Here is a 13,070-nt window from a genome sequence, read left to right as displayed (position 1 = left end):
GACAGCGACACCGACACCGACAGCGACAGCGACACCGACAGCCTTTATTGGCGCTACAGGGGCGCCGCCAACCGCTCCAGCTGCCGCGGGTTGGAGCCGCTCAGGAACCGCAGCTCCGCTTTGCCGTCCTCCGTCCGAGCTGCGGGAGAGAAGGAAGACAAGTTGGGGACACCGGTGCCTCCGGGACACCGGGACCCCTCCCCGGGACCCCCCCGAGGGGAGCTGACCTTTCTCGTGCTGCAGCCACTTGCGGTCCAGGTAGTAGCCGTAGCAGCTCTCGAACTCCCGCGGGCTGTAGTTGGGGACCGGGATGGGCACGAAGGGGTCCAGCGCATCGAAGCCCTCCTGGGAAGGAGAAGCGAGGGTGAGACGGCCCCGCACCTCGGCCGGGGAGAGGACACGGCCCCGCCACCCCCGAGCGCCGGCAGAGCTCACTCGGGAGAATAAGGGTGTAGGGGGCTGAGCGGGGAGCGGAGCACCGTCTGCCGCCCTGACCTGAAGGCAGCTATGGAATCGCAGAATTGTTGTGGTTGGGAAAGACCGATAAGATCATCGAGTCCAACCATCAACCCAGCGCTGCCAAACCCACCACTAACCCACGTCCCTCAGCACCACGTCTGCCCTTCTTCTAAGCACCCCCAGGGATGGGGACTCCACCACGTCCCTGGGCAGCCTGTGCCAGTGCTGGACAACCCTTCTGGTGAAGAGATTTGTTCTAATCTCCATCCTAAACCTCCCCTGCTGCAACGTGAGGCCTTTTTCTTCTTGTCCTATCTCCTGTTTCTGGGGAGAAGAGACCAACATCCCCCTCACTACCCCCTCCTTCCAGGGAGCTGTAGAGAGCGAGAAGGTCTCCCCTCAGCCTCCTTTTCTCCAGGCTGAACACCCCCAGATCCCTCAGCTGCTCCTTGTACGACTTGTGCTCCAGACCCCTCACCAGCTCCGTTCCCCTTCTCTGGACACGCTCCAGTACCTCAGTGTCTTGTTATGAGGGGCCCAAAACTGGACACGGTATTCGAGGTGGGGCCTCACCAGTGCCGAGTACAGGGGGACCATCACTGCCCCAGTCCTGCTGGCCACACTATTGCTGACACAAGCCAGGATGCTATTGGCCTTCTTGGCCACTCAGGCACGCTGCCGGTTCATATTCAGCCGGCGGTTGAAACTGCTTTCCCAAACCAGCAGTTCTGTTTGTTTCCCAGTGTGAAAGGGAGAAAAAAAACGGGGCCGTGACTCACCTTTCCCAGCAACTGCTGGGGCAGATAGGCAGAACTGGGTGTGAAGAGCGAGCCCGTCTGGCTGAGGGTTGCCACAATAGCACCTCCGTTCTAAAAGGCAGATTAGGAACGCGTTCAGCTGCAAACGTTGCATTTGTGAACTCGGTACGGATTGATTCCAACAAGCGAGGTATCATCTTCTTTCATCTTACAGTTACTTCAATTCCAAAATTCTATATAATGGACCTCTTGTAATGCTCCTACCTACCTTAACCCTGGCTGCTCCAAGTACGGCTGCGGCACAGGCAGTGTGCAGCCAGCGTTTCCAGGGCTGGCATTTAAACGCGGCATTCTTACCTGTAAATGGCTTTCTATTCACACAACTTTAGAAAGGACTTTTCTATATACTTTTAAATCCGAAGACTACCCGTTTGAGATGCTAGCATCCAGGGGATTGAAAAAGAAGCAGAAGGAGTTGACCTCCTACAGCAAAACATTTAGAAACTACAAGTTCTCATTAGTTCAAAAATCATAAAGTGTCCTAAGGGTTATTAAATACCTCTAGCTCGGGTAGCGTTTGGCACAGTAATCAAGAAAAGCATTGTTATCTATTCGACCTGTTCTTATTCTCTTTGGGTGATGTCAGAAACGCTGACAAGAGACTAACCCTGAACAGTTGCGCTGTGCTCCTCCTCTCCTTCGCTGAAGGGACAGTGGGATGCTAAATTTGCAGTTTTATGCTTATCAGCACGTAGCCGTAATTGCTGAGAATAACACACCCAAAGGTACAGACCGAACTCACCCAATCATTCATCACCATCTTCCTTAGATTGTACACAAGCGTCAGCTCCTCTGGAGAAACCTGGTGAAGATTGTCTGTGTGAGGGTTTTTTGCCAGCAGTTTCTACCCGAGACATACATTTCTCTCCCCTACTTTAAAGCAGACTGGAGGGATTATTTGCATCGTGTAGGTGCAATTTTTTCCTTGCTTTTACTTAGCGCTGTAGCATTCGACCTCAGTAACTTCACAAGGAGACATGCCCCAACCTTTCCTGCTCTAACAAGACATATATGCACTTTTTTTCTTTTACTTTCTTCAGTAAAAAATTGTCTAAAGCATAATATGAATTTTGCAGGTCCCTCCAAGCTGGCAAAGCCAAATGTACGTCTTTCAGGGATTAGTATAGAACTTAAAAATCAACAGAACCCCCTCCCCTGCTCTCCCTTGCAGTAGGAATGCAGAAATATCATCACAGCAGATCCCTTCTTACGGGGCTTTTGTCTTCCTTCTTCAATGTCGTCCTTCCCCAGAGCGCGTTGATGCCGTCCACTGCCACAAGAAGTCGGAATGAGCCGAGATGACACTGCTGCTTAAGCTCTTTCAGCACAACCCCTACAGCATCGCTGGCATTTCTCACGCGAGCTAAACCCTTTAAGTAGGAAAAGGCACATAACTCAGGTTGGTTTTCTCGCCAATATATAATGCTGGCAACTTTGGGTACTGTCCGCCCTTTCTAAGCGGGAAGGAAGGTACAATGACAGTCAGCGGTCTGTTTGTTCCTTTCAAAGGAGCAATCTGGTCTAAGGTACCCGGCATCGAAGACGGAGGAACTTTCAAATTCGAATTTTTGCTTCCACCCAAGTTCTCTGTACAACTCCCATCGCATCTTTCACAACATTTTTTTTGCAGCCACATTGTTGATAGGGAAATGCCTTCCAGTTCCTGGAACCGGGATTCGTTAAGCTCTTTAGAAGCAATTTGTCCTACACGCACAATGACGGCATCTTATGATAAGAGGTGAGACAAAGCCAGAAGCAGTTGTTATTCCTTACCTGCTCCACCACTTCACCCAACGGTCTGCCCGCCTCAGTGCTTTCTCGTTTGCCCCACACGTATTTTTTTTGTGTTTTTATCTGCGGTAAGAGAAAGACAAGTAGATTGGGAACTACGTAGTGCAAAGGCAGCTCGGGAAGTCTGGATGGCAAGACTCCCGGTTCTTTGCCAGCGGTAAAGACTAGCGCAGAATCGGGGAGAAGTATTCATCGCAAATAGCCATCCCCACAGTGGGGATTTAAGGCGCTTCTTTTTCTACAAAACTCCAGTGAAGGGGAGGGTTTGTGGATTTGCATGCACTACATGAAGCATTTCTCTAGAATTAGCAAATCTAGAATTCGTGTCAAGGTGCAGCCCCCGACAGAGCCTACAGACCTCTTTTAGGAAGCGCTCATTTGACGTTTTGAAGTTCTTGAGCCAGAAAGATGCTTGCAAAGGCTGGTCAAGCCGTTCTTTGTTGTAGGAAGACTGCATAAGCTCCCTGCAGTTTTTCACCCAGAGATGAGCTGTGAGCAAAATAAAACAGTTGCTTTTTTTTTTTTTTTAAAGTCAAAATAATTGTATGAGTTGGGGGGGTGCAGGGTGTGTTTGTATCTCTTATCCTTATTCTGCTGCACTGGTAAGGGAAGTCTGCCATCCTTAGCGGAGAAGACTCTCCCTTCAGAACAGAGGAGGTTGCACAGACCTACACGCAGTACGTCTCCTGTCACACTCCTTAACAGCGGGAAAAAAAACCTGACTATAATAAGCGTGGGAGAGCAGGCGAAAATAACTTTATGTTCTACTTTATTTTGGGGGGGTTGTGCTTTATAAGCCTTCTCCGCTATGGAAAAAACAAAGGTAATTTGCTGTGGTCTACCCTACACCTCTCTCCTGAAGCAGCATCTTGCGGACCAGCACGTGTATTTGCCGTAGTAACACAGACAGGGCGATGCTCTTACCGTCCGGGATGTGCAGCACCAGCCAGCCTTGCCTTGCGCAGTAGTGAACCACGTGACACAGCGTCATGGTTTTCCCTGTTCCTTTCTCACCATCTCCAACACGGACTGTCAAGGAAAGTCTCAAAAAAACCCCACAAACCCTTCCATTTCTACTTGACTGTAATTCTTTTGCAAAAGGCATAAAGGAAGTTCAAAATTCGTAAAAGCAAGGATGGCATTCCAACATAGAACCATAGAATGGTTTAGGTTGGAAGGGACCTTGAAGATCATCAAGTTCCACCCCCCTGCCCTGGGCAGGGACACCTCCCACCAGCCCAGGTTGCCCACGGCCACCTCCAGCCTGGCCTTGAACACCTCCAGGGATGGGGCCTCAACAACCTTTCTGGGCAACCTGCGCCAGTGCCTCACCACCCTCACAGGGAAAAACTTCTGCCTAATGTTTAATCTAAACCTGCCCTCTTCCAGTTTAAAGCCATCCCCCCTCATCCTGTCGCTACATGCCCCAGTAAAAAGTCCCTCCCCAGCTCTCCTGGAGCCCCTTTAGGCACTGGAAGGCCGCAATAAGATCTCCCCTTTTTCGCCTTCTCTTCTCCAGGCTGAACAGCCCCAGCTCTCTCAGCCTCTCCTCTGAGGAGAGGTGCTCCTCCAGCCCTCGGCTCATCCTCGGATCATGGACACGCTCCAGCAGGTCCATGTCCATGCCTTTGTTCCGCAGCAAACTTAGGCTAAAGAGTTCCTTCTCCTGCCACCCCACAACATAGAACTGATGATTCCCATTCCCTTAGTTGTGCTGCTAGCCCTGTTTGTAGGTCTGTGCCGTGAGTCGAATCTGGCTTAGAATAAAAGTATACATGCGTCATGAACTTCTCAGACTAGCTTTGCCGACAACAGACGTGGCAGAACCACTTCCTGAAGTGTAAACCACGGTGGCCACCATAGGACCAAAACATCAGCCGCTTGTATTTAACTTGCACTCTACCATCGAGTATGGGATAAAAGATACAGATCACGTATCTGACAGCCGGGTGTGCAAAGTTGGAGCTTTTCAGGTAAGTGAAAAGTTCTAGAGCTGGTTTTCGCACCATCAGGCAGGCTTCGTTGAAGGTCTTAATCTGAGAAAAGGAACAGAGTATGAACAAGACGCCGGGTGTTGGCACACCACCGCTGATCCTGGTGACTCCATCTCTGACCGATACTGTGCGGGGACTGAATGTCCACTGCCCTCCCCGCGTCCTCCAGGCCAGTCTGTCATCAGAGAAGTCCATCGGGTTGGTCAAGCTTGACTTCCCTTTGGTGAAGCCTTGGTGCTGACTACCCCGATGACTTTCTCGTCCTTTGTGTGGCTGGAAATAGTTTCCAGCATCAGCTGTTCTGTCAGGTTCCCAGAGGTCGAGGGGAGGCCGAGCGGCCTGTCAATGAATCAGACGTCAACCACCTAGAATTACTAACTCACAGACGAGAAATCTGTTCCTAAACTCAAGCAGGCAGTCTGCGTTAGCCGCTTACAAAGCCTGATCCAGTCACAGCATGATCTGTCTCCCAACAGGAATCAAGAGGCAAGATTTTTTTTGTTGCTGATATAAACTTCTTCCATGAGACAGCCCGTTTCATACAGAAATGTAACTGTGGAAAACATTTCTGTAATGCATTACGTACTCAGAAGTTAGAGGTGAAAAATACATGTTGCCTAAGGTGGAATCCTCACACCCTTCTGCCACTATTCTGGTTAGGTTGACTGTATCCCTTAGATATAGAAAATAACAGTAAGGACCAGGAATAATTGCATTCTTGCAGCATGTCACTCTCTCTTATTCCAACAGGAAAGCGTCGTGGTTACCCAATGGATCTGGTTCTTCCCACACACCAGTCCACTCCCTACAAACCTGCTGTACGACAAAGTACCTGCTTCTGGAACCGATAGGGCAGTCCGTGTGGAAACACAGCTTTCACCTCCTCGAGCGGAATGCTATAATGGCGACCCTCGTGGTGTTCTGCGTGGTTGGCCTGGGAAGGTAAAACGCAAACTGTAACTCTCAGGGAAGTCAGATACCTCTTTTGTGGATACAGAAGGTCTGTGAGAATGGAACAGGGAGGGAACGCGCAGTCAAAGCCAGTGTCTGCTTACAGAGAGTCAGAAGAACAAGCATATTAACGTAAAGCAGGAATTGTAGTATCAGGACACTACTGGCAGGTGCTTAGGAAGAGTCTAAAGAAAGGCTATCCTGCCTGGCAACAAAGGGATTCCTTGAGCTTGGATATGAACCATTGGGTTTGGCGGGCACCAGTGGCCCTACGCTCCATGAATTCATCTCATCTTTTATGAGTCCACTTGTACTTCTGGTCATCACAATACCTTAACAGCAGTATGATCCCCCTTTGAGTTATCTGCTGGATTGAATTTTACTTTCTTTAAGTCTGAGACAAAATTACGTTTCCTGGTTTGTTCTTTGCTGCCTCTCAGTAGCGATTCCTACCACACCATTTGCCTCGTTAACTGCACCCTTATTCCACACCTCACTGAGGACAGGTACTCATAGGACAGGTGAATGCGTCCTGTACTGTCTGGTGTACCGTGGTACAGCTGCGGGATTTGAGGTACCCACAGGTTTGCCAAACTATTCATAGGAAGAAACCGTATGATGACTTCAGCAAAGTGCTATCCAGGCTGCTTGAGTTGCCAATCTTGTGTTTATTGGTCAGTAAATCTTAGTAGCGGGAAGAAAACTTTAAAAACCTGGCTAGTCAATAGCTCCTATGCAGTAAGGAGACGTTACTTGGAGATAGACTAAAGAGGAGATCTTTTACGAGAGACTTCAGTCTTTTTCCAAGCAGAGCTGTATTTCAAACTCTGGGCTGGATTCCCTGGAGTTTTCCTGCATGTGTTGGACACAGACTATCAGCACCTGTGCTTTTGCATAGCAGCGTTATCTATGGACTCGAACAGAAGAGCAGTACTCCAGAGACCACTTTCATTCGCAGTTTCATCACTGACTTGCTGCATAACCTTGGGTAAAATCCTTCACTCTTCAGCTCCTGCATCTGTAAAGTGGGTCAGTATCTTTATCCTCATGTTTAGTCACTTTGAGTTTTGCTAATGGAAAGGTATATAAAAGCTAAGTCTTATTAAAAATTTAGTTTTCATCTGGTCTTCTTAATCCATTTTTAATGGGACTTTACGGTGCACAAGTACGGGTGCAGTCGGAGCTATCAGGTTTGCTGATGCAGCGCGCCAGCGGAGCCTCTCGGCTGCAACACGCGATCTGCAATACAGCAAGTCCGAGGAACGCTGATCTGATAAATTAATAAGCAATGGCGGTTGTCGCCAAACATCAGGCACATGAAGTCAGAATGCCAAAGCCAGTTGCCTGGCAACGTAAATGGTAGGCACAGGACAGTGGGGACAATCCTTGCCATCTGGACTCTTCTGTGCAATCTATAGAGACACTCGCATCACGTGAGTAAGATCATCTGCATGCTGCTGTTTCCATAGAGACCCCAGAGGAATCAGTATTGAAAGACTCCAATTACAGAGGCAGCAGAAAAGCACCTCAAAGGCTTATTCCATTCATTTATTCCACTTCATTTTGTGCTTGAGACGGAGAGTGTGAGGTTAGAATTATGATGCTGGAGAGCTGTGCTGTGCTGAGGTCATCTGGGGTGTGTTTTTTATCCTCCTTCATAGCCAATTTGGGGAGGTTAGTCAGGGAAGAATAACCCTGGAGTCGAAATTAATGGTGTCTGATGACAAGCTAAGCCACATCTGAGCTTCTACAACACACAGTTTATCTCATCTGTGCAACTACAGCAAAGGAATCGATACTTGTTCCCAGGAGCTTTCAGGCAGAGGACCAGCCCTGCCTTGGTTAAACCCAGGCAGGTGCACTGCACAGCCGTGGCCGCTTGTCCTCTGGGCTGCGGATCATGGGCTAGATGCCTGTTATTAGGCCCGTGTACTCCCTGCCTCTACGTACCCTAGAACAACCCAATCCCAGGAAGCACTCCTGGCTCCAGCGTGTCCACGGGCAGACTGATGGAATTTAGGCACTTGCTCTCTGATAATAACAACGGGGGCAGTAACTCACCGGGTCATTCTCACTGGTATAGAAAACTGCTCTTGGTCTTTCCGCCAGCGTTTGGACATCCTGGCTGACAACAGAACTCAGGCAATCCTTGGCTGCTGTATGGAGGGGATACCCGTGCTCCAACTACGGAAAGAAAAAGGCAGTCAGACAACAAACTTCTCAGCAGTCAGGTTACTGGTAAGAAAATGCAGTCGGTAGTCTGTTTTGCACGCTCATTGCATGCGCATTGTGATTGGGCCAAGGTGGCATGCAACACAATAGAATTCTCTGCAATTAGAATAAAAATTCATCATTAGAATGTAAATTTCTCATGAAAAACCACATGCCTTAGAACTGTATTTCACATTTAGATGCCTGCTTCTAAACCATTTCCATTCACTTAAGTTGGCTACCACCGTAAATCACCTAGAGCCAAGCCCCGTACCTGAAAAAGTTATCACCCCCAAGACTGCTTAAGAGCACAAGTACAGCCATTAAGTTCTTATCGCTGGGAAGTTCCCACAATGTTTCTGCCTACGCTAATGAATAGCAGCTAGTACCTTGAAAATTCAAGCTGTCTAGTAATCCATAATCACCTCAATTATTGAGGGATTAGTGCAGTGCTGCCCACTATTTGATATTTATAATGACATTCCCTGCACTGATTTTCCTAACTGTGTCCCTGCATACAGACTCTTTCATTATCATACAGCCGTGGCTGAGAAACTGAAACAGCCAGCTAAGCTGATTAATTCTTTTTTCCATAGACAGGCTGCTGAAGCACGCCTGTAAAGCCTAGCCAAAATAGGCAAGAAAGTGAGTAGTGGAAAGACAAGCATTTTATTATGTTATGGTGAAAGAAAATATAAGCATTTGTTAATGAATAAAAAAGTGTATACTCCAAACAGAGGGCTGTGACCAAAGGAAGCAAAACCGAAAGCCACCCTTCATATTACTGACTGGAACAGTTGCAGGCTCCAACTGTAAACACAGCAAGTAGTTTCCTATTTTGTCCCTCTGCATCGATGAGAGTAGCCATAAACTGAAGTTTAGAGACAGGAACAGCTGTTTCAGTTCTCCATGGCATGATGCAATTCTGCTGTCCTCCCAGTCTTCCTCAGGGGGTCATTTGAAAGCCACGAGGGCTCAGAAGAAAGTGTAATGTCGGATTACCCCACATCCCATGTTGAACAATGGACTCCTGAATCAGCATTTCAACGCTCACTCCCCATTTAGGGGAGGCATTAAACTGGTCTGAACTCAACACTAACTACCCATATAACAAACTACTGCAGTGTAAATACGGAAGATCACTAAACATTCACTTCTGTCATCACATTCTTCTCTTGTTCCCACAATGTTCTTTCCCTCCTCAAATCCGAATGATCAATTAGGATGTCTTATTTGGCTACGTTGGGTTTTAAGTCCACAGAAGTGACTTAGTTTACAGCCTAGGGCAAGGCACTAAGATGCTGATTTAATACATGAATAACTATCGTCACCTCTTCACCTAGACAATGTCAGCCCTAAGTCACTCCTTGCCTGAAATCACAGTCCCTCTCATTTTCTTTGAGCATCCCGCATTCCCTTCTTCTCAAATGTCAAGTGAACACTGTGAGCTTTGCTCACTTAAAAGAAAAGGCAAGCTTACTGCTCTGTGGATATCCCTTCTCTGGAGTACCATACCAATCCTTGTCCCTGAGCTGTGGAACAGTGAATGAAAATGAAGCAAGGATTAGCTTCTTGCTCCAAGTGTGTTCGGTTTTTAGGTGTGCCTAGATACAGCTCAAGACTTTAGCGGAATGATACTTAGTCAAACCAATATTACCAATACCACTTTTTTAAAATCTCAGAAGATCAGCAGGAGCTGGATTCTCTCTGGCACAAAAGCCAATTCCTAGTAAGTCTAGGAAGGGAGTAGAAGACAGCACAGTAAGACAGGATGCAAGTGTGGAATGGACTTATGTCCTGAAGTCCAGTCCTCTGTTCTTGCAGCCAAGTACACAGAATTTCTGTTTTTCCATCAACAGAACACAGCACATCTTCCTCCTGGAAGGATACCATTTCAGAACACCACTTCTTTGAGGCTTAGCATGATATGTCTTCCTCAAAAATGACTGTGTAGCCTTGCAGTGCTTTGGAACTTCTCCTTCGCAGACTGAAGCTCGCGCTGGGCTGTAGAAGCAGCTTCTAAGTACCTGAAGACATGAGATCCTTCCTAACTCTGAAGTGCTACAAAATCAACACAGGATCCTAGAGCAGTGAATAGGACACCATTCGAATCCTGAATTTGAGAGATATAGACCTGCATTTTTTTTTAATTATTGCATTTGCATTTACAAAATTCATGCAGAAAGTGCATCTGCATCTTTAACAGGCTACAAGAGTACCTTTGATTGACCCAGAATAGCACTGCTAATGCATTATATATTCTGACTTTATAATAGCAACATGCCACTTGGTCCTTCCTCCTGAACAAAAGCCAGCGGTTTATCGCTGATCCCCTTGGCTTCATGCAGAATGCCAGAAACACATACATGTCCCTTTCTGGCTCGCTTTAGAGCTCTGCGTAGTAAATCCTAACACGTACGTAAGGTTCCCACATTTTCACATCACCTTTTAATGCAGTTTATCCTAGTAGCGCAGAGTGGATTTTACAGTAAGTTTCCATCTGCCAAAGGGCAGAGTAGTCTAACTCGGATCCCTGAAATGGCAGCAAACTGTCACGTGGTGCATGGAGATTAATCACAAAGTCATGTGCCATAAGGTGGAGCTGTTCCTACACGTTTCCACATATCTTAGTCTCTAGAAAAGACTGTTTATTTCATAAAGGCTGCCATCATACGAACAGTACCGTACAACCAGAGTCTCCTCTCTGGAAACAAGTAGCTATAGCATCACCCTCTTTAATGGCTGCGTACCTCTATGTATTAGTGAAAAAGCATTTGAAAGACAAGAGCAAACAAAACAACTGAAATTCTTTACCACTAGGAAGTCATTTCAGATATGCAATGTTAACTCATTATGCTCTTTATAATATAAGGAAGCTTTACTGATACGGTAGTGCTGCTGTGTTGTTGTGGCAGAGTTCACATTACCACAGCCGCCGGAAGCACTGAGCCATCTCTGGCAAAACCATCTTCCCACCAGCAAGACCGGCTTTGTGAAAGGCTGCTGGTTCTGGTTCTGTATAAAGGGCTTCTTCCTTTGTACTTTCCAGCAGCGCAGAGCAAGTGGATGCTCTGTTTTCCGAGAAACACTTGCATTGAAGATGTGGGATTTCTGCAGCGTGCAGAACGCTACCCTTTAGTCTTCTAACAAATGTCTCATTTAAGGCAACCACCCAGGCTCGCCTGCCTGCGCTCTCTCTCTCTCTCTCCAGCCAACAGAGGGGAATGTAGAAGGAATAACACACACGTGCTGCCTCCTTTGCCCATCATGGGAGTTTACACCACTGGCTTATAGGAGGCGCCACATTTTCAGATGATGAATGTAAGAAGAATGTAACTTTTTACAGTTGTAAATTGTCATTCCAGTTCACAGGACAGCAGAAATACTGGAAGCAGCATCACGCTATTACAGGACTTACCTTCAGAGGACGGCAGACAAGTCCTTTCAGACTTCTCAGCATTTTTTCTGCAGAGACAGAAGTGGATTTTTCAGGGTTTTTTATTATGTTTAATGTATCTTACGCTGGGAGAGAATTGTTCCTGCCCAAAGAGCTTAAAGTCTAGGCACACATCTAACTCAGCCAGTTGACTACTGGTAATCAGCATCATTTGCCTAATGAAAAAATATTCCACTAATTACGTTGCCTTTTTTCAGAGACACATTTACAAAATAACTTACTTTATAAGTAAAGATATTTCATTCATCTAGTGAGGAGGACAGATTCTTTTATTGGGGAAGGGCATCTCTTTGGCTGCAGCTGTTCAGAGATGTAAGAGCAAGGGCTACACAGTGATTCTTTTGAAGAAACTGGAATAATGCAGAGACTGAAGATGTTTCTGTGTTTCCGACTTCATCCTAATCCTATATTACTACTGTTTGGGCATCTTTGATTGCAACAGGAGAAAAAAACCCAAACAAAACACTTCAGCAATTGTGATGCAAAAATAAAGGGAAAAAGATAAGTAAAATAGTTAAATCTGACATCTCTGCTGGCATTCAAGGCCTCCTTCATACCACTTCCTTAGGAGAAAATAATTACAATGCCCAACAAAGACGCTTTAAGAATTCTTGGTTGCAGTTACACAACGCATTCAAAGCGAGATAATTACTTTGTAATTCCTTAAGAGGAATAGCTGCCTTCGTGGAATCAGTGGTTAATGGCAGCGTTGATGCTAAGTGAGACAAAGATGATTTAACTGGATAGAATGGCACTTCCAACTACTACTGCATAGAATAAGAACATAACTCCACACTGAAGGACATTAATTTTGTAAAGATGCTTTACGTTCCTTCACCTAACAACCAATGCACAATACATATTTGAAAACTAAGCCCCAGTTTTGCTGTTTCAAGAATAAGATATCAGCCTGTGGAGGCTTTTTTTAGTCGTTTTACTTTGCCATGCTAGCCTGTACAGCAGAACAGGAAGGAGAAATTCTGTCCTGCGTGAGAATGTATCCCATTTGCTTCAAATCCCAGTTCTAACAGTAAAGGGAGTAGGGTTTTAACAGGTTTAACAGTAAAGAAAGCCGTTTCTCAAACACAACTAGTAAAGTTAAGGAGTCACAAAAATCTGAAAGTTTCTGTTTATTTTGGGCACCCTTAACATTCTGACAGAATTCTTGAATGACTCTTTCAAGAGCAGTTGTAAAACCTCTTCTCTGGGGAGAGGAGCTGTACCAGAAAAGTAGAGTAAAACTGCGGCCACTTCACTGCTTCGTACCTGGAACAAGTTAAAAAACTGTCCAACTCAGTGTCCTGTTCCATCACAGAACCCACAAGTGGTCTTTAGCAAAGGTTTTATAGATCAGAATGTCATTTGCTAGTCAAAACTACGCAGAGAACC

General features: G+C 46.4%; 1 protein-coding gene across 1 annotated transcript; it reads right to left on the bottom strand.

Annotated features, from left to right (window-relative positions):
• Window positions 1–53: 53 nt before the first annotated feature.
• On the bottom strand, window positions 54–11,684 carry DAP3 (death associated protein 3). The gene is made up of 12 exons (XM_009891473.1): window positions 11,643–11,684; window positions 8,075–8,197; window positions 5,895–5,996; window positions 4,996–5,104; window positions 3,993–4,085; window positions 3,427–3,557; window positions 3,051–3,131; window positions 2,489–2,647; window positions 2,020–2,079; window positions 1,239–1,328; window positions 228–345; window positions 54–139 (listed from the first exon to the last, which is right to left on the bottom strand). The coding sequence occupies exons 1-12, from the start codon at window positions 11,682–11,684 to the stop codon at window positions 54–56; spliced, it is 1,194 nt and encodes a 397-aa protein (XP_009889775.1).
• Between the last annotated feature and the right edge of the window lie 1,386 nt (window positions 11,685–13,070).

Source organism: Charadrius vociferus, unplaced genomic scaffold (genome assembly GCF_000708025.1).
Source record: "Charadrius vociferus isolate BGI_N301 unplaced genomic scaffold, ASM70802v2 scaffold900, whole genome shotgun sequence".
NCBI lineage: Eukaryota > Metazoa > Chordata > Aves > Charadriiformes > Charadriidae > Charadrius > Charadrius vociferus.
Note: the sequence above shows the minus strand (reverse complement) of the source record. Positions and strands in the feature narration are given on the sequence as shown.